At 36.5% G+C, this 19,582-nt stretch overlaps 4 protein-coding genes across 7 annotated transcripts; 1 reads left to right on the top strand and 3 right to left on the bottom strand.

Annotated features, from left to right (window-relative positions):
* On the top strand, positions 1 to 2,803 carry LOC131021748 (probable calcium-binding protein CML48). Of its 2 annotated transcripts, XM_057951029.1 has the most exons (5): positions 1 to 652; positions 998 to 1,044; positions 2,065 to 2,240; positions 2,331 to 2,349; positions 2,463 to 2,803. In XM_057951029.1, exons 1-5 carry the CDS (start codon positions 262 to 264, stop codon positions 2,568 to 2,570), a joined length of 741 nt encoding a protein of 246 aa, XP_057807012.1. In that variant the 5' UTR covers positions 1 to 261; the 3' UTR covers positions 2,571 to 2,803. The 2 variants fall into 2 exon arrangements, with proteins under 2 accessions (XP_057807012.1, XP_057807013.1); XM_057951030.1 differs by lacking the exon at positions 2,331 to 2,349 and having other exon boundaries at positions 54 to 652.
* A 6,447-nt stretch (positions 2,804 to 9,250) lies between these two features.
* Positions 9,251 to 12,606, bottom strand: LOC131021747 (glucan endo-1,3-beta-glucosidase 14-like). 2 transcript variants are annotated; one of them, XR_009101053.1, is made up of 4 exons: positions 12,233 to 12,606; positions 10,454 to 11,484; positions 10,198 to 10,349; positions 9,251 to 9,409 (listed from the first exon to the last, which is right to left on the bottom strand). XR_009101053.1 is itself a non-coding variant. In XM_057951028.1 (3 exons), exons 1-3 carry the CDS (start codon positions 12,318 to 12,320, stop codon positions 10,290 to 10,292), a joined length of 1,179 nt encoding a protein of 392 aa, XP_057807011.1. In that variant the 5' UTR covers positions 12,321 to 12,556; the 3' UTR covers positions 9,251 to 10,289. The 2 variants fall into 2 exon arrangements, 1 of the variants encoding a protein (XP_057807011.1); XM_057951028.1 differs by having other exon boundaries at positions 9,251 to 10,349; positions 12,233 to 12,556.
* Positions 12,607 to 14,937: 2,331 nt separating this feature from the next.
* Positions 14,938 to 16,840, bottom strand: LOC131021745 (ferredoxin-3, chloroplastic-like). 2 transcript variants are annotated; one of them, XR_009101052.1, is made up of 2 exons: positions 16,687 to 16,840; positions 14,938 to 15,999 (listed from the first exon to the last, which is right to left on the bottom strand). XR_009101052.1 is itself a non-coding variant. In XM_057951027.1 (2 exons), exon 2 carries the CDS (start codon positions 15,421 to 15,423, stop codon positions 15,127 to 15,129), a length of 297 nt encoding a protein of 98 aa, XP_057807010.1. In that variant the 5' UTR covers positions 15,424 to 15,594; positions 16,687 to 16,840; the 3' UTR covers positions 14,938 to 15,126. The 2 variants fall into 2 exon arrangements, 1 of the variants encoding a protein (XP_057807010.1); XM_057951027.1 differs by having other exon boundaries at positions 14,938 to 15,594.
* A 1,191-nt stretch (positions 16,841 to 18,031) lies between these two features.
* LOC131021744 (60S ribosomal protein L10a-3-like) lies at positions 18,032 to 19,576 on the bottom strand. The gene is made up of 4 exons (XM_057951026.1): positions 19,492 to 19,576; positions 19,012 to 19,182; positions 18,370 to 18,571; positions 18,032 to 18,277 (listed from the first exon to the last, which is right to left on the bottom strand). The coding sequence occupies exons 1-4, from the start codon at positions 19,531 to 19,533 to the stop codon at positions 18,231 to 18,233; spliced, it is 462 nt and encodes a 153-aa protein (XP_057807009.1). The 5' UTR covers positions 19,534 to 19,576; the 3' UTR covers positions 18,032 to 18,230.
* Positions 19,577 to 19,582: the final 6 nt, after the last annotated feature.

Genomic DNA, 19,582 nt, shown 5'->3' with positions numbered 1-19,582 from the left:
ATGTTTCGTTTTCCATTACAAAATAAACTCAATTTATCTTCACGAAGTGACATTTTGTTTTTATAAGAGATATAGTATATGTATATATAATTTTTTTTTGAAGGAAGATATAGTGCTATATTTTTTTATTCAAACAAAACACACTAATTTAGTCTTTATTTTCCCTATCCTCCTTCTCTGTTCTTTCTCTGAGACAACAATATACTCGAAAACTAATTTAAGAAAAAATAAAAAATCAATTTGAGAAAAATTTCTGTGGAAATGTCCGCCTCCGGCAACAAACCATCAGCCCCACCCGCACCCGACCCGGACGAGCCCCGGGTCGCCTACCCGTATCGGCCGTCCCCGCCCGATGCTCCGATCGCCTACACCCACACCCACACCCACAGCGGCTCCTTCGGGTCGGGTTCGCCTCCTCAAGGCTACGGGTATTACCAGTCTCCGCCGACGAACGCGTACAGCTCGTTTCCCCCGGGCACCCACCCGGATGTGATCCGGAGCTTCCAGATGGTGGATAGGAACCAAAACGGTTACATTGAGGAGAAGGAGCTCCAAGAAGCGCTCGCTTGGAATTACCAGAGATTCAGCCCTAGCACTCTGCGTTTGCTTATTTTTCTCTTCAGGAATCCCCGAGAATCTTCTTCTATAATCGGTTGGTCCTTTCTCTTTAATTTTGGAAGCCATGCCCGATAATTTCAGTTTCTGTTTCATTCCTTTTTTAGAATTTTGTTTAGTATTAGCTGTTTCCGGAAAGCAAAAGTTTGCTCACTTGATGTCAATTTGCGATGACGAATCGAGCATGTGAAGGGCAGTGTAATTTGGTTAGTTGTGTAAATTGTCTGAGTTAGGGTTCTTGTGTGAAAATTGGGGGCGAGATTCGATTGCATTTTCATTGCAATCTGAGTTAGGGTCATTTTAATTATATTTTGTGTATTTGATATTTTGATTCAGTGAAACGATTTTTTCATCATCTATTGGTTCTTGGTAAAATTTGCAGGACCGAAAGAGTTTGCAGATATTTGGAGTTGCCTTGGCCAATGGCGGGTGAGTAGAAAATAGAAATATAGTAATTGATAGATATATACTGGAATCAGACTTTGTATGGTATAGTTTCAGTACGGTATGCTTGAGACAGGTTCTCGTTTAACTAACATGTATTCATGGTAGTGATTGTTTTAACCAAGTAAAGCAACGCATGAGAAATTCTATTACTTATTGTATGCTTGTAATTTAGTAACCTTGAAATTCCTAATATGACTATGATCTCTTATCTTATGTGCAGAAGAAAATCTGTTAGTCTAATAGTCTGTTGTGATGATTCTAGTTCACTTGTTTCCATATCTGTACTTGAACTTTTATTCGTTTTGGGGGATTGAATGTGTCGTACGGACTAAATATGCTTTTGTGGTGTCTATTTGGATGATTTTTGTGTCTGTTATAGGATTTGATCTTTGTTCTTTCAATGAAGAAACACGTGCCCTATTGAACACATGCCTAGTTCTAGGATCAGATGATGCATATGTTTGATATAAATTTGGGAAAAGTTGTGGGTGTAATTAGAAAATGGATTTGTTCCATTGCTTATTAGATTAATATCTCCGGAATTATGGTTCAATTTGGTTTTGTCTAATTGTCTCTAGCTTAGAAGGTTCTCTTAAATGTGTTAAGGAATCAGAAACTTTTTACTTCCGAGTGTAATAGTTGGCTCAATAAAATCTTCAATATGTACATGCGTTCTCAAGCAAATTGATAATTTGATATATTACAAGTTTGCACATGATTTCTTCCTTCATTAAGGTATCCTCTGTAGACCTCGTTGTTAAGTCAAGGAGACAATGCTTTTTGATGAATTATTTAGTAGGAAGCAACCAGGGAAAATAGATGAGACTAATAATCAAATATAATCTCTCTCCGCACCTGAGCTTAACCTTATCTGCAGATGTCTAACTGTTAATTTAATTACTATGGGACTTTTTTTTTTTTCTTCTTTTTCGGGAATCCCCCAGGGGTGGGTGGAGGAGTAGGATGTTTGATTGAATTGTTAACTTTTCTCCACTATTTTAGGCAATTTTTGAAAGATTTGATCGAGATAGGAGTGGGAAAATCGATGCTATGGAATTGAGGGATGCCCTATATAGTCTTGGATATGCAGTACCACCTTCTGTTCTGCAAGTCTTGATTTCCAGATACGATGATGGCAGCAGGCGCCCGGTAGAGCTAAGTTTCGACAGCTTTATTGAGTAAGCTTATGAACATAAGAAACTATTGCTTTTATTCCTATTATTGCATCTGTATCTTAAGTGGTTTCTCTTTTTCTCTTTTTGGTTCAGAGGTGGGATGATTGTAAAGGTGAGCAACAGTTTCAGTGAATCTTCTAACCTTTCACATATTCATTGTGATTTTGTCTTCAATTTTGAACACTAGATGCTATTATTCTATATTGTATTTGAATCCATTTTCAGGGTTTGACAGAGAAATTCAAGGAGAAAGACACGCGTTACACGGGATCAGCGACGCTAACTTACGAGACGTTCATGTCCATGATCCTCCCTTTCCTCGTTGCAGATTAGTATTCTCGATCATGTAGTTCTCTTCCATTATTCTTGATTTGGTTTCGGCATAGGTTTTCTGCTAGAGCTTTGTACATGTATAAAAAAGAGCAAAGCTTTTTTGTTGTCTCTACACTTCTTCCATCGTTTATTTTTCTTTGATAATTGTGTTTGGTACATAATTGTGTTTGCTTGCATATGGAATGGTTCAAATGAGTGCAGATATGTCTCCTATAAAATAGGAATTATTTTCAGTTCTTAGATTGTGAAAATCTATGGTACATTCATTTATCTATTTGATGAATAAATTCATGATTCAGGGTTCGACTTGGAGATGTGGCAAAATTTACTTTTTGAATTTATAATTTTTTAGAGCAAATTCATAATATTTCATAACAAACTCATAATGTGTCAGTGGAACCTTGACTCATTTGAACTATTCTCTGCTTGCATGTGATGATTATCTTCACATTTTTTTTAGATGGCAACTAATTGAAATATGAATTTTTAATATTGTATTTTTATTATATATTACTCCTTCTGTCTTCATTACAAATGTCTCATTATTTTTTGACACGGAGATTAAGAAATGTGTAATTAGTAGATCAAGTGAATTGGTGAAAATTGTTTAAATATTAGATATAGAGAGAGAATATGTTACTAAAAAAGGAATGTGACATTTGTAATATGATATCTCATTATGAAAAGTGAGACAATGTGAAGAGACGGAGGGAGTAGTATTTTATATTTTATTATCATCAATAAATGTCATGTATATTAAATATTAGTCACTTTTGGACAACGTCATGTATAAGATACTGATTGGTGGTTTATTTATAAGTAGGGTGTTTATTCTTAAAAAAAAATGTATTTGTCTTCGTTGTTTACTTGATGGTTTAAGTCAAAAAAAAAAAAAAAAAAAATTGGCAACTTAAGCTGATGGTTGATAATGATATAACTTCAAGAAATATGCATTAAAACCAATGCTAGTCATCCACAGCAGATCTCTCATTATTAGCCCACATTTAGTTGGGTATTTTTAGTGTGGGTTTTAGTGGTTGGAAATAGATTCAATTAATTGAATTCATTATTTGTTGTTTTGTTTGAGTAATGAGTTAACCATTACTCTTACTTATGGCTAACTCAATCATCCAATTTGTTACCCTTCAAAATAGAGGGGAAACAAAAGAAATGGAATTCCAAACTAAGAGCATCCACAACAGATCTCTCAAAATTTTACTCCTAAAAATACTCCTAAAGTCTTCTTTAAATTATTTTTTAACCCATATTTTACAATTGCGCACAACAGCTCTCTTATTTTTCATTATCTATTTTATAAATTTAGGATTAGATTTAAGGGGGGTGTAAATTTAGGATTAAATTTGAGGGAGTGTAAATTTTTTTTGTGAGCCCAACTTAATATAGGTGATCTGTTGGATGATCATTTTATCTCACTTTTTATTATTTTAGCTCAAATTTAAAGTTAGGATTAGTTTTGAGGGATCTGCTGTGGATGCTCTAATAATTTATTTTCATTGTTTAACCAAACAGTCAATAAAAATAATGGTTAGAAAACACATGTCGAAGGTGGGTGAAAAGAAGAAGTGGAGGAATTTCATAGCACAGCTGGAATCAGAGTAGGTTTTCCACGGAGAAGATGGGGCCAATGACGCGTGTGAGTACGGAATTCAGGCGAGACAAGGCCAAGAGCAATACGCTGAGGAGGGCAGGGACATCTGGAATTTTGGCAAAAAACTTAGATTATCAACCGATCTTAATGATGCAGTTATGGAGGAGCAATTTAGGTCACAAAACCAACCAAACGGCGAGCTGGGAGAGGTCAGAGCTGTTTAATCATGAATTTCTTATCTTACAATATTAGAGGCTTGGGGAGCTCTGCGAAGAAACGAGATGTCCGGGATGTTATTGGACAGCAGCGAGTCGACCTATGCTTTATCCAGGAAACAAAAATGGAATCCATGGAGGGAGAAATGTGCAATGGATGGTGGGGCAGGAACAATTACGGTTTGGCAAGAAGGGATGCGGAAGGCAGGTCTGGGGGAATTTTATGTGCATGGAACAAGGACCATTTTACAGCAACGAGTTCGTGGGATATGCAGGGAGCGGTGATCATCAATGGGGTCGGAAAAGCAGGTAACTTAAGCTACTGCCTTATTAATGTGTATGCGTCTAATGTTGCTCGTGAAAAGGCTGAATCGTGGGATAAGCTTCAGATCTTAGCTGAGCAGAACAGAGATAGGTGTTTATGTATTATGGGAGACTTTAATGCAATCAGGGAGCGAGGCGAAAGGGTTGGAAAGAGCGAAAACTTTGATACTGCAGATATGAGGAGGTTTGACGCCTTCATTAGAGATAGCGAGCTGACAGAAGTTAGAACACAGGGGAGGAAGTTCACATGATATCAAGCGAACGGCAAATGCAAGAGCAAATTGGATAGATTTTTGGTGAATAATTGTTGGCTTGATTCTTGGCCGTCAACTGTTGAGAAGTGTTTACAGAGATCCGTGTCGGACCACTGCCCGATTTTACTATCTACGAAGATAGTGGATTGGGGGCCAAAGCCGTTCCGGTTCATAAATGCATGGACTACACACCCGGAGTTCAATCAATTGATTCAAAAGGTGTGAGAAGAAACAAGGGTAAAGGGGTGGGGTTTCTTTGTTTTCAAGGAAAAGCTGAAGGCGTTGAAGGTGGCTCTGAAAGAGTGGAACAAGTCAACTTTTGGGCTCATCGATAATGAGATCAAGAGGGGCAAGGAGGAATTACAACAATGGGATGCGATTGATGATGTTTTCGGCCTTGATGAGCAGGAGGTTATTAAGAGGAACGAGGTGAGAGCCAAGATCATTCTTCATACAAGGAACAAAAATGGGCTTCTTGGGCAGAAAGCTAAGAGCCGATGGTTGAATGAAGGAGATATCAATTCTCACTTTTTTCACAAGGTGATTGCTGGGCAGATGAGGAAAAATAAGATTGCCGGTATGTGGTTTGGAGAACAGTGGATTGACGAACCAGGTGCTCTTAATGCCAAGGTATCGGAGTTCTTTGGGAACTTCTTCCGAAGAAAAGATAGAATCCTACCGATTATTCCTCCTGATTTCGCGGCTCGAAGACTCTCTACTGAAGACAAGCTTTGGCTTGTTAGACCGTTCACAGAAGATGAATTAAAAGATGTAGTGTAGAGCTGCGAAGCAAACAAAAGCCCGGGGCCGGACGGCTTCAACTACAAATTCTGGAAATCGGCTTGGGAGACCATAAAAAAAGATTTCCTCCTCCTTATGAAGGAATTTCACAAGAATGGTAAGATACCTAGAGGAGGTAACTCTTCGTAAATTGTTCTTATCCTAAAAAAGAAGGAATGTGGTTCCATTGAGGACTTTCGGCCAATCTCCTTAACTGGGAGTATCTATAAAGTCATCGCAAAGGTTCTTGCGGGCAGAATCAGAATGGTCATGAGCTCCATCATTTCAGAAAATCAAAGTGCATTCATAAGTGGCAGATATATTCTTGATGGAGTGATTGTTTTGAATGAAGTTATCAATGAAGCAAGAAAATGCGGCAAAGGGAGAACGCTCTTCAAGATAGACTTCGCTAAGGCCTACGATTCGGTTGAATGGGACTTTCTCGATGCCATGCTTGAGAGATTGAACTTTGATTCAATTTGGAGGAAGTGGATAAAGGGTTGCTTATCTTCAGCATCAGCGAACGTCTTGATAAACGGCTCACCGTCGGGGGAATTCTACTTGGAAAGGGGCCTCCAACAGGGAGACCCCCTGTCTCATTTCCTCTTCCTCATCGATCGTGCAGTGACTATGGACTTGGTTCAGCCGGCTGAGGTTGGTAGAGACAAGGTGAAGCTCTCTCACTTGCAATATGCTGATGACACGATTTTCATCATGGAGAATAGTGAGAGGGATGCCGAGGCGGTAAAATATATCTTGAAAATCTTTGAACTCCTTTCTGGTCTGAAAGTGAACTTTGGAAAAAGTTGTTTGGTGGGAATTGGCGTGGATGATGCAATTACCGAAAGAATGACGTCAAAGCTCCAGTGTAACGTCGATAAAGCGTCGTTTAAATTCTTGGGGGTCAAGGTTGGAGGTAAGAGCAAAAGCATTGTTGATTGGAATTTTTTGGTGGAAAAAGTGAGGAAGAGAATTGAAAGGTGGAAGAATTCAAAGTTCTCCCTGGCCGACAGAATCACACTGGTGAAAGCGGTACTGCAAGCGATCCCCCATCTATCAGCTCTTCTTCTCGTTTATTCCAAAAGCTACTATGAGATCTTTGAACTCCATTTTTTGTAAATTTTTGTGGGGTGGGAATGAGATCAATAGGAGCATTCCATGGGTTAAGTGGAGTGATCTTTGTCTTAGTCAAAAGGAGTGGGGGCTGGGTTTTCGAAATCTTGAGTAGGTTAATTTAACACTTGTGTTGAAATGGATTTGGAGGTATTGGGAAGGGAATGGGCTTCTGTGGACTAGGGTGGTGAACTCTATATATGGCGAATTAGAGTGGGAGGAGGGAGGCTTGAGTCTTAGGGGGAATAGAGGGCTGAAAAATGGTTGGTGGTCCAAAATCGTTGTCGTGGCTGGGAGGGGAGTTGAGAGTTGGTTTACGGAGAACATCAAACGGAGATTGGGAGACGGACGAGGCACTAAGTTCTGGGAGCATACATGGGTGGGCGTGGATCCTCTTAATATCACATTTCCTAGGCTTTATCGGCTTTGTGAAAATAGGAAAGTTAGTGTCCGTGAGTCGGGAATGTGGGTTGAGGGGGTGTGGGTCTGGGATTTTAAGTGGCGGAGAGAGCTCCGGGATTGTGAGAGGGAGGCGGTGAATTTACTAATGGATGCTATTTCTTCTTTTGCTCCAACTGCAGGCACGGAAGATGGCTGGACTTGGAGAGTGGCCCCGGACGGAAGGTATTCCACTAAATCAGCCTATGACACGATTAAATCAAAGAGGAGTGTGAACCAAAGCCAAAGCTCAGAGGTGAAATCTATGGCGTCGGTGTGGAAGACGGTTGCACCGCAAAAAGCACTTGTCACAGCTTGGAGACTGTTGCAAAACCGCCTTCCAACGACCGACAACTTAAGGAAGAGGAATATTATGTTGGGAGACGAGGACCAAGAATGCCCATGTTGTCATGCTCACGGTGATAATCTGAATCACCTGTTTACTTCATGTTCTAAAGCACAGAGTTGTGGGACGAGATACAGAAATGGACAGGGATTAGCTCGGCACGGCCCCCATCGGCCGCTATGCACTGGGCAGTGTTTAGCGAGTGCGGCAAAGAGAAGAAAGTCAGGAATTTGCTCAAGACAATCTGGGTGGGATGCATTTGGCTTATGTGGAGAAAGCGGAACGAGAAGATTTTCGAAGGAAAAGATTGGGAGGTAAAAACCTTGGTTATGGAGATTAAGATTCGTTCTTGGTGTTGGAGTAAAATTTTTGGCATCCTAGATTTCGAGATGGATTTATCCATGTGGTGTTCAGACGATCTTATCTCGCGAGTTTTGTAAGACTTGTTTTGGTACCTCTGGTACCTTGGTTCTATTGAAATTTTGCTTGACCAAAAAACAAATAAAAAAATATTATTGTTACCATCCAACTCCTTTATTTGATTTCATTCTCTTTCCATTCTTCTACTTGAATCAAACGAGCACTTAAATACTAAAAATTTAATGAAATATCTCTTAACTTGTTTAGAAATTAGGACTCGTGCTATTAAGTGGAAAAAGGAAATAAATACATGTTATATTTATAATATTTTAAATTCAGATTACAAAGTCACTATAAGATCAAAGTTCAAATTACAATTCAATAATATCTCTAAATATTATGTCATTCGTTTTGATTCAAGAAACCACATTTTCTTATTTGGACGTCTCATTTCAATAGTCCACTTCTTAAAATGAAAAATCAATATATATCAAACATTCTATATAACTCATTTATTTAGATCCTTTTTTTTTCACTTAAAAAAAATATCTTCATTTTTCTCTTAAGAATATCTTTATTTCTTTCTACTACAAAAAATTACTTTATCTCTGATGTTCTATTATAAACAATTCATTTATTAATTTTTGTGCCCAAATCCTATGGCCTATTAATTGCGATAAAGAGAGTATGAAACTGCATCAAATCACATCATAAATGTTCACACATGGTTCTTTGATGTAACAGAAAAACCAATTTGCATACATAATTGTCTTTATCATCTTTTCAAGCTCATACCTAAAGCTTTGTCTCCTTTTTACATTAATGGAGCAGTTGCAGCTACTTGTCTACTTCAAATTGCATCATAAATATACAATCAACATCGAAGTTTAAATACACATATAAAGAGTTAACCTTAGTCGAATTCCTTTATTACAAATCTATTTCAATAATGGTATAATTATATATGTGATTAAATAACAAAAATATGATTAGGATACGATGTAATGTAGTATATTGCGGATCTAATCCAAACTCGACCTGTAACTTCACATTTCAGCGGTAGCCAAAAAGGCTACGTGCCAAAAATATTGGGCTGATCATCAATGAATATTTGATTGATGTCGACAAAATAATGCCTCAAAAAGGAAAGAAAAAAAAAGAACAAAAAGATCAAAGACACAATGTTATATCCTTAAATTAAAATTAAGAGTTATACTATAGTCAAATGGTGTAAATCATCATTTAGTCACAAAGATGACTTTTATTTCTCAGTTTCTATGAATGAATTAGCTGTTAAATCAAAGTGTATCCGAATCATATTTAGTATACAAATCTTCAATTCTCGTGTATAATGTTATAGCGTAGTACTGACAAAAATCTCTTCAGCTCATATTTTTCACCTGCAAAAACCAAACATTCAGTCGATTTGTTATTTTTCCGACCGAACACACCAAAAAATAATATATGCATAATACAGTATTAATAACAATATAATAATCAAGTTTTATTAGCAAATCAAAATATTTTTTTTTAAGTGTTCAGTTAGTTAATTCTGTTAGGTCACCGGATCTGATTTGATCCGGTTAAGCTGGTTTTTCAGAGAAATTGGTTATTCTGAGCAAAATCGACCGGATTAATTGAATGTGCACTCCTGAGAATCACACGTCGTGATCCGACGCTAGCCTTTCTCTCGGGCTCACGACGTCGTGACGATGAAAAGAAAAGCATCCAAAGATACTCCACAGTCAAGTTGATGCAACATATTCCATTTGCAGAAAAAGGATAAAGAGATTTAAAAACACACACAATGTGAACTCAAGCCAAGGTGGGAATCACTACTAGAGACAAAACATCAAACAAAAGAAATGCAGCATTATGAAATATGATTTGAGGCTTCTTTCTTGATGCAAACATCAAATGGACTTTTGTGGTGAAATATAGGAACCTATCACACTAAGATTCAAATATGCATTATTGCAACTACTAATGACAATTGACAGAGACCGCTCAACATATATATGTTATCTACTAAACAATAATGCCAAGCAATCTTATCTTATCATTTAGGTCATCAAAAAAAAACTCATTGTGGTTCAGTCATGTTCTTATCAACTGCATCATTTTCATCCACATTTTTAGACACTGTATAATTATATCTATTTTAATATAACAACATAAACCTCATTACCTGCGAAGTTATCCAAGGCAAAGGATTTTGAAAGCTTCCTTGTTCTCTCCATCATTTTCAGACTTGTAGATAACACAATACGCTCGTTCTTGCTATAGAAAACGCAGAAATAATGCAACGGGAACGAGCAATAAGTTCAAGAAACGCATCCCCTGCAAGCAAGAAACAAGAATCAATCAATCAATCAATTCAAACAGGTCACCTATAGCATCATAGACAAATATTATATACCTAACACAAGCAAATACAAACTCACATTTCTCTTCGAACACGAATATTCCATACGAGGAAGATAGCCTTGGAGTCCCACATTGTACACAGGAGTGCCATCGGGATAGAACAGCCCATAGTTCCGTTCAGAGACAGGGCCGGGCTTCAAATCCTCATTAAACAGCGCAAACACATAGATGTCGACTGGCACTGATGGCTTACCTGGGGTGCCTTGATCCTGCTGTACCCGTTTGAGCAAGTTACCGTTGTACAACCTAGCATTCTCCGGGGTAGCCCCTACCTCGTCTGCATCCCCTTTAGACGGCCACCCCGTCTCAGATACCTTAACTTGAATATCAGTATGCCCCATTGCCTTGATGGCTGCATAAACAGCATCAATCTGTGCATACAACATGTTGTCATAGTGCAAGTTCGTGTTGGAGTCTACCATTCCCTGGCTAGGCTGGAAGAGCGCGTAGCTAAGTGAGATCTCGTCAGGGCTGTCCTTATAAGCAAAGAAGGGGTAAGCATTTATGAGGAAGGGTGAGTGAGTCTGTGTGTGGAAATTGAGAATGCTTTGGATGTACTCTGCAAGGTCCTGCCTGAATGCACCTGCAGAGGGCGGGAACGAGCTGCTGAGGATGGCGAATGAGTGGGCCGTGGTCACGTATATCTCCTTGCTTAGCCCCAGATTGGTGACAGCAGCATTCACTGACTGCATAGCAGGGAGGAGGTACGACATGAGCTGCGTGTTGTTGCCCGTGAGGACCTCGTTCCCAACGGTGATGCACCTGATCTTCGTCTGGGATGTGTAGGGCTTCACGTGCTGCTCGACCCAGGCCTGAGCTTGGGCCTGATCGGATATCTTCTGCAGGTACTCGTTGCCTAGGCCGATCACAAACTCCACGTCTGTGTTGGCGAATGCTGAGAGCACGGTTGGATCTGCGTCGTAGAGCTTCACTCTGCTTATGTTGAGAGAGCTCAAGAGGAAGGCCACGCGTGATGGGGCGGGGAGATTGTTGGCGATCTGCCCGTAGTTGATTCCCACTCCGACCCCACGGATGCTAACAAATGAATCTAACACACACACACACACACACACATGGAACTAATAAGTATTCTAATGTATGTACAAAAACTGTCAACTTAGCAAGATTTGCTTGGTAAATTTAGTAAATAGAATGAATCTAACACACACACACACACAGAGTAATGAGAGAAAAATGAATGAACAAAGGGTGTCAACTTTGCAAGATTTTCTTGGTAAATAGCAAATGGAATGAATCTAAGAAAATATTGATGACAGGACAATAAATGAAGAGAAATTAAACTGTCTACTTTGCAAGAATCACAGATGCTATCTCAAAACAGAAATTACTTCACTACTTCAATCAACAAAGAATCAAATGCTACTAGCAATGAATCACAGATGCTATCCCAAAACAGAAATCTATGGATTTTGTGTGCAAATATCAGCAAGCATCTACTGTCACAACATACAATTCATTTTACACTTATTAAATAAATAGATAAAAATAATTATTTTCATTGATTTATAATTCTGAGGATTTGAAAATAAACACTCCGTGCTGTCTGATCAAAGCAAAACTCACTCCATCAAACACCACAGAATCACTTAAAACATCAAATTCCAAGAATTCACTTATTCTTTTCTTTCTGTTTAATTACCTCTCACAAAGAGAGAGAGAGAGAGAGAGAGAGAACTTCCCATGCAAAACTCAAAAAATCCCATCTTTTCTTGAAATTGAAATGCAAAAAATATATATAAGAATTAAAAAGGTTACTAATAAATAAGAGAAAGAACCTGAAAAAATGAGGAGGAGGAGAAGAACCCTGCAAAGGGTGGCCATAGCTATATGCCAACTCTCTGTAAAATTCCTGCCACGGCACATCTTTGTTTTTCGATGTCTGTATATATATACACACAAATATAATAATTTGGAAACAATTTAAAATAAGAAATTAGATTTCACAATGTGTGAAAGTGAAGTTGATGCAAAATTAGCTTTTAAATTAAAATGAAAGAAAGCTGCATAGTTGCCAAGATTTTTTTGAACATGTTTTCCAGTTGTTTATTTCCACGTAAGAAAACTGGAGTCATCTGTTTCTATAATGAAATCTGATTCCCTATTTTTTTCTTTTCTTTTCTCCAACTTTTTGAAAGTCTTAATCATGATTGAATGATGAGATAAATTTCATCACCTGTTAACAGTTGGGCAGATTGAAAGAGTTGATTCCCGGAAATACCCCTGACATCAAGAATCCACCTTTTTTTTCGATTTGGTCCCTTTTCAAGAATTTAATTACTTTTTTTGGTAAAATAAAAAGGATAAATCTATTCGTATATACTACTATGTATAAATATAATAGAATATTTTAGTAAATTATCATTAATTAAAATATATTTTGATATTTATACTCTTGACTGAATTTTATGGAAAGAAATTTATATTTCAAATTTCATACTCTCTTTCCTTAATAGTTATACATTATTTCTTTATATAAAGTAAATTAGTTATATTATGTTTGATTAATTAATTATTACCTAATATGCATTAATTTATTTTTGAATATATTGACTTGATTTTATTTAAATAGTGAAATACATTATGCCCTAAAATAATTTAATAATAATAATAATAATAATCGTCCATGACATTGTTTTGTTAATTTTATATATTGTTAATATCATATCAAGAATTTGTTTTAGGAAACAAATATTACATTTATTATAGCTTTTTATAAATTTAATACTCCATATTTTATTTTATAAATTTATAATTTTCATACGTTCCTGCCAACCTGAACTAATATTTATAGTATAAATTCGGGATGGTTTGGAGTATCATCAATGTAGTAAAAAAAGCTACTTGTTTAGGTAAATGTCCATATAAACTCACTTTTATAAATGCACGTATTCAAGATACTCAATTATTATTTTGGTGTGTATATATACATGTTTCTTCAAGTGAGGAGTCATTTTTTCGCTCTACTACCTTAAGACAACCCACAAACTATTATTATTATTATTACTACTACTACTATTATTATTATTATTATTATTATTATTATTATTCAAGCCTGTATAATCCTCCATCAAATTTGTCTCCTAATCAATTATCTCATTGAGTTCATATCATATCCCATTTAATAAAACACGCTTGCACCACATTTATCGTTGGTTGCATGTGTAAACTGTGTGATAAACTACACATTTTAAAATACACGGCCCAAAGTTATGGATTTATTTTTTCTATTTTGTGTGTGTGTGTTGTTTTTTTTTTTTTTTGGGGGGGGGGGGGGGTCACCCCATACTCCATATAGATGTTGATGAGAGAATTTGAGGTGCAACAAGATCTTGTGTGTATAAAGAGGTAAATACGCCCACACCTAAAAAGTTCAATTTTCTCTTATCATCACAAATAAAAAAAATGCAAATATGGGAAACTTTTTGTGATGGGCCGGATTAAGGCCCCTTTATTCTTATTCTTCTTACTTCCTCCTACAAAAGTATACCTAAAGTTCCCTGGCCCTACATCGCCATATCTCCTATTATTTCGAAATTAATACTATATGTTCGGACACGATTTTAAAATTGTATTATACAAAGCCATTTCTCTTTTCACCTTTTCAATATTTGAGGATGTGAAAAACAATTTCCAAATTTCCTTTTTTTTCCTTATTCGATTGAAGTGTCTATTTGTTTTTACTTATTCAGTTTTGAGCTTTTGTAGGTTGGAGTATTTTAAGTTATTTCTGAATTGGACCTATGTTTTGGCCCATAATGGAACATGATATTTGGGCCCATAAATTGGATATTGAGTCATTGACTCACATCTTCTACACACATTGATCATCTTTTTTTCTATCCTTTTTTTTAACCTTTTTTTGTTTACATCAATTACGAGACCTATAGTATTTCACATGGGATCCTCTCTCCCATAATTTAATGTGTATCACCGTGTACCACTCTTAATTTATTATAATTTTTAATTATATTTTCTACAATTTTAATTTGTTATGTTTTAATATAATAAGAAGATAATTAACAATGGTTCACTCATCTAATTAGGGTTTATAATTATTTTATATTTATTTGAATTAATAATTGATTATTTGGGTTAATTAATTTAAAGTTAGGGTATATAATTTTTTTTTAATTTCAATTTTTAGTTATAAATATTAATTAGAGTTTATAATATAATAATATTTTTTATTTTTACAATAAATAATTATAAAATAGACAAATTAAGAGTGGTACACACTAAATTATGGGACAGAAGATCCCATCTGGTATTTTTTAGTCCTTTTCAAGTTGCTAGACTTTCAGCCCATTTACACCAACTCTTGAATTTTTAATTCCAACTTCTTTGATTTTTGTTTTAAATTAATCAATCCCACGAATGTCCAAATTCTACACGTCTTTTGCCTGCGTACAAGAACCATCCATTGTTTCAATCGACTGCCATTACTTTATTTAACTGCTGTAATAAATTGGACAAAACATAATTAATAAAAGCACAGAGAACACACCCTCCTCTATTTCCAACATAAACATATGACATAAGCACAAAAACAAGATTACAAGAGTTTGCTGACTGAAGAAAGCACGACTTGATATTCAAACCTACAGCCAGAAAACATAGTTTCTCGTTTTTTTTGTCTGATAAAAAAAGAGAGAGAGAGAGATCATGGTAATCAGTACAGATCACTCTCCTTGTGTGTGTGAATCACACAGTCTGAAGTCGGGTAGGAAACGCAGGTCAGCAGGTAGCCCTCCTGCATCTGTTTGTCGTCTAGGAACGAGCCATCAGACTGGTCGACAGCCCCCGACACCATTTTCCCAGCACAGGTGGAGCATGCTCCAGCCCTGCATGAGTATGGGAGTTCAACTCCAGCTGACTCAGCAGAGTCGAGGATGTAGCAGTCGTCGGGTGCCTCAAACTCGCACTCAGCACCATCCGGCCCAACCAATTTCACCTTGTACACAGCCATGGCAGTTGCCTTGAAATCTGGCTTTGCCTTCAAGCCAAAGATTCTAGAGGTGCTCTTTACGGAACCCAGAGAGGACGGTATCTTGACAAAGGCGCTTGTGGTTTGGCATCGAGGCGCACTTCCAAAGATGGAAACTGTGGGAAGCCCTTGCAGTTGCCATGTTCCGTTCTCCTGCAAAAGGCATTTAATCTGAGAGAATGCTCGTTGATGATGACAAGTGAAATCAAAAGACTATCAAATCCATCTGACCAAAGCTAAAGAGAATGCGTCTAGGCAGTCTTATAACGTGTTAGTTGTGTCAAGATAAGAGTGATCAAGAAGACAGAAAGTTATCATGTGTGTAACTATGCAGTACAAAAATCAAATGCCTTCTTTTCAGAATCATTTCAATTTATGCAATCTCCACAAAAGTGACTAATTGGCAATATATAAGAGATACATATATGCCTGTCGCAGATGGCCATAATGGTGGAAGCCAGATTTGGTCATCCATTTTCACAGCAACGAAGCGTTAGATGTTTGGAGCATTATGAGAAGAGCGAGCACATGGCGCCATGCCCTTCACTCGAAGCTCCACTACAATAAGATTAGCTAATCAAAACTCAAATAGCAACCTAACATACACAAGACTCCTTTCTTGGCAAACCAAATACACAAGACTCCAATTTACTCCCCAAAGTCAAAACATTTTCTACAGCATAATTCAAAAAATATATCCTCAAACCTACGAATTCATATCGTATTGCTCATAAACAATCACCATCACCCGTCCAAACTAGCTACTCAATCATCAGTCATCAGTAAATCAGGGATTACGGCAGCAAAAACTCATTCGTAATCTGATAAAAATCCTCCTCCGACCACACGAAAACAAAGTTTTGCATAGAGAGCACAATTAAAATTAAAATTCATACACATGCAGGCTATGCTAATCAAAATCAGCTCAATCTACCAACAATCAGTAATCAGTCCGAAAGAAATTTACAAAGATCCCCTTCCTCAACCAAACACCGCAATCCGATCATAAAAGTGAACAACAAAGAGACAAAAACGCAAACATCACGCAAAAAGCGTCAATTTAATAAACACAGAACCAAACATAAATCTTCAAAAAAAGAAAAACAATAACGAAACATCAGAGGCTTTCGAGATCCAGCCCCGATCCATCCGAAAACACAAAATTGTTTATTAAAATTAAGAAGTGGAGGCGGAAATAGCGAGGTATGAACAAACAAGAGCACGAAAACTAGCAAGCATTTTTACCTGAAGCTGTGAAGTGAGAGAGAAAGACGCAACGCCTCTTTGAGTTGGGTGCAGCGCAGCAGGGCAGTGCCGTTAATATTTATGAGAGAGAGGAATACCCTAAAAATGGTGCCGCCAACCTCCTGCTTAGCTCAGCCCCTTCCTTTCGTTTACTTTTTGGCCATTTTACCGAAAAATTATTTATACGTCGTGGTCCCCACACCACGGCTACCTAAACGGTCCAATTTATTTTGGTACTCGCATCAATATTCTCCATTTCAATTCATTATTATTGTTACAATTCACGTACGTGCATACGCGGCCATTGACAATATTACTAAAATATTCGGATGTAAGAAACAATAATACACCAAAAATAACTTCTGAAAAAAAGTATGTAATTAGTAACATATTTCCAGATTACAAGGAAAAAAAAACATATTTTCAGATTAGACATCCCTCAGAGTAATTTATGGACGTGCGATAATGACATAAATTCAATAAGCTAATTACTTAAATTCAATAAATTATTATATTGTCATATACCTACTTTCAAAAGAATAAGCTAATTAAAGTGTTATCTGGCGGGCACATACTGTATTTAGTTATTTTGATGCGCCACCGGTCAACCTATGTTATAATTTAAATTGCATGCCCTCTTTTTCAAATAAATTAATTAGTGGTGGACGATTGGACCGACTGCCTGACTAGTGCGGAGGTACAATTCTAATACCCTACAAATAATTAGGTGTTAATAAAAATAATACACGAAAAAAAACAAGTCGCAAGGAAGGCTAGTGAATTGTATATTTAATTAAAAGTTAATTATGTATTTAATGAATTAGAGGAAGGAGTAGTAGTAAAAATTAATGAGATTATTTCAAAAAAAAATAATATGTATGATAATAACAAATTATTATAACTTTTGTGGAAAATGATGAATACCAACCATAAAAGGTCACTTAACTAGGTTTATTAGTAAGCTTTTTTTATATATAAAAATTATAAATAAAGAAATTTAAAGACCTTGTTACAAGAGATTCAAATATAAGACCTTTGACCTTTATACATTTTTATTACTATTCAAATTTGTGCAAGCACCAATTAGATTTCTTCAACTAAATTACAATTTAAAATATTTAGTTACGTGAATCTCGAACTGATGTGTCGACATCTTATATATAAAGAGTCGATAACAGGAAAGAAAATGGTATTTTTACTAATAAATTATTGTTCTTATATCTTCCCAAAAAAATTCAAGGAGTATTCAGAGATTTACTAATTTCCTTATTTGGATTAAAATAATTATAGAGAAAAATTTTAAGAAGAGCAACCCGATAGTAGATGTTACTAATTAAGAGCAATCTCAAGGAACATATAATGGGCAATAATCTGAAGTAAACAAATACAAAAGAGTATCCATAATAATAAATCCGATTTCAACGTCGCAAAAAGAGAAAACAAAAAAATTCCCATTTCTGGGAAGTTTTGAATAGTTTTCTGCTCCATCACAACTGGTCATTCTACGAATTCAATAACAAAAGTTTATTAACTTCTTAAAAAGATTACGTTGTGGCTTTCCCATGGTGCTCTTCAAGAACAAGCACCTCACCTGATACAATCACAAAAACAACATATAAGCAAACCCAATTACCAAAATCGGCATCTATCAACAAAAACCATGAACATGTAAACGGGACTTACATTTTGCCAATTCTTTTTCAAAAGGGAAACAAGGAAATTGACACTCATTTGCACGTTTTTGAAATATCTGCTTCTCCTCCATGTCAATGTTACCCACTGCAACACCCATGCAGAGAACCTTCTTCAATTGGAACTTAATTGTAGCCTTAGTCTCGTTAACCTTGGCTTCAAGTGACTCCTGGTGAGTCACAAGATAGGAAACCTTACTGCATCGTAATAGTCCAAATAAGCAACGACAATAATAGCATTTAACCCACTCCCTAATCACAATGCTTGTACTGTGTTAAATGTAAAAACCATCAGGCCTATCACAACTGTGCCCCTGCATATATGCATGAACTACATAACTACATAAGAGTTCCAAGTAAGAAATCAGAAAAGCCCTCTACAAGGTCAAATTATTCAAGCAAGTACAACCATTTCATTGATCAATCAATTGTGTATAACAATTAGCATACAAACAAATGCAATCAATTAGGAACCTTTTTCAAGTTAAATCAAAATTATAAAATTAATTTTCAAGGTTATGATTCTTCTAAAAGGGACATCTTGAACATTCAGTACAACATGGAATACTACTTACAATGAGTCACATAAATAAGATATGATGAACAGATTTACAGTTGCAATAGCTAAAGGTACTTGGCCTGCCTTGTTAAGACCAGGTCCCCAGAGACGTGGAATCTGCTTAATAACTGCTTCTGAGGCCAAGAAAGCATGGTACCTCTTTGCTAGCTTCTTCACCAATTTCTTGTTTTTATTCAACTTCTTCAGTGCTTCCACATCCATGGACTCAAGCCCGATCTTCTCTGCCTGAAGAAACAATTCCAAATCACATCAAAACAGTGTAGATGACATAGCCATACATGCAAAATTCAACATTTGGACCAAGCAAAAGAGTTCCTAATAAAATTTATAGCAAGGAAGACCTGGGTGCATGTCAATAGCGAAAAAACAATCCAAAACTATCTAAAAACACCCTCGTGAAAGAAGAAAAAGATATATAGATCAATACTACTTTATCACAATAGCAACCAAAGTAACACAACTGCTAAAAAACTAAAAAATTCTCATACTCTCTACTTCCGTAAAGCAAAGTTTAAATACAACTAACTACCGTACCTCCTCAACATGCTGGGCATCACCAAGCATGCATATTTTCATTTTGGGTCTTGGAATATGGGGCAACTTCACAGACCCGCTGAAACGCTTG

The sequence above is a fragment of the Salvia miltiorrhiza genome, chromosome 4 (assembly GCF_028751815.1).
Source record: "Salvia miltiorrhiza cultivar Shanhuang (shh) chromosome 4, IMPLAD_Smil_shh, whole genome shotgun sequence".
Classification (NCBI taxonomy): Eukaryota; Viridiplantae; Streptophyta; class Magnoliopsida; order Lamiales; family Lamiaceae; genus Salvia; species Salvia miltiorrhiza.
The sequence above is the reverse complement of the archived record's forward strand: the minus strand, read 5'-3'. Positions and strand labels throughout refer to the sequence as shown.

What these genes read in the sequence shown, in the direction of transcription:
- LOC131021748 (XM_057951029.1), top strand. Translation starts at nt 262, where the DNA reads ATGTCCGCCTCCGGCAACAAACCATCAGCCCCACCCGCACCCGACCCG. An exon ending in AGAATCTTCTTCTATAATCG is followed by an intron (nt 653 to 997) that starts GTTGGTCCTTTC and finishes TAAAATTTGCAG; the next exon opens with GACCGAAAGAGTTTGCAGAT. An exon ending in GTTGCCTTGGCCAATGGCGG is followed by an intron (nt 1,045 to 2,064) that starts GTGAGTAGAAAA and finishes CCACTATTTTAG; the next exon opens with GCAATTTTTGAAAGATTTGA.
- LOC131021745 (XM_057951027.1), bottom strand. Translation starts at nt 15,423, where the DNA reads ATGGCTGTGTACAAGGTGAAATTGGTTGGGCCGGATGGTGCTGAGTGC.
- LOC131021747 (XM_057951028.1), bottom strand. Translation starts at nt 12,320, where the DNA reads ATGTGCCGTGGCAGGAATTTTACAGAGAGTTGGCATATAGCTATGGCC. An exon ending in CCTCCTCCTCATTTTTTCAG is followed by an intron (nt 11,485 to 12,232) that starts GTTCTTTCTCTT and finishes TGTGTGTGTTAG; the next exon opens with ATTCATTTGTTAGCATCCGT. An exon ending in ATTCGTGTTCGAAGAGAAAT is followed by an intron (nt 10,350 to 10,453) that starts GTGAGTTTGTAT and finishes TCTTGCTTGCAG; the next exon opens with GGGATGCGTTTCTTGAACTT.
- LOC131021744 (XM_057951026.1), bottom strand. Translation starts at nt 19,533, where the DNA reads ATGAAAATATGCATGCTTGGTGATGCCCAGCATGTTGAGGAG. An exon ending in GTCTTAACAAGGCAGGCCAA is followed by an intron (nt 18,572 to 19,011) that starts GTACCTTTAGCT and finishes CGATGCAGTAAG; the next exon opens with GTTTCCTATCTTGTGACTCA. An exon ending in TGAAAAAGAATTGGCAAAAT is followed by an intron (nt 18,278 to 18,369) that starts GTAAGTCCCGTT and finishes TGATTGTATCAG; the next exon opens with GTGAGGTGCTTGTTCTTGAA.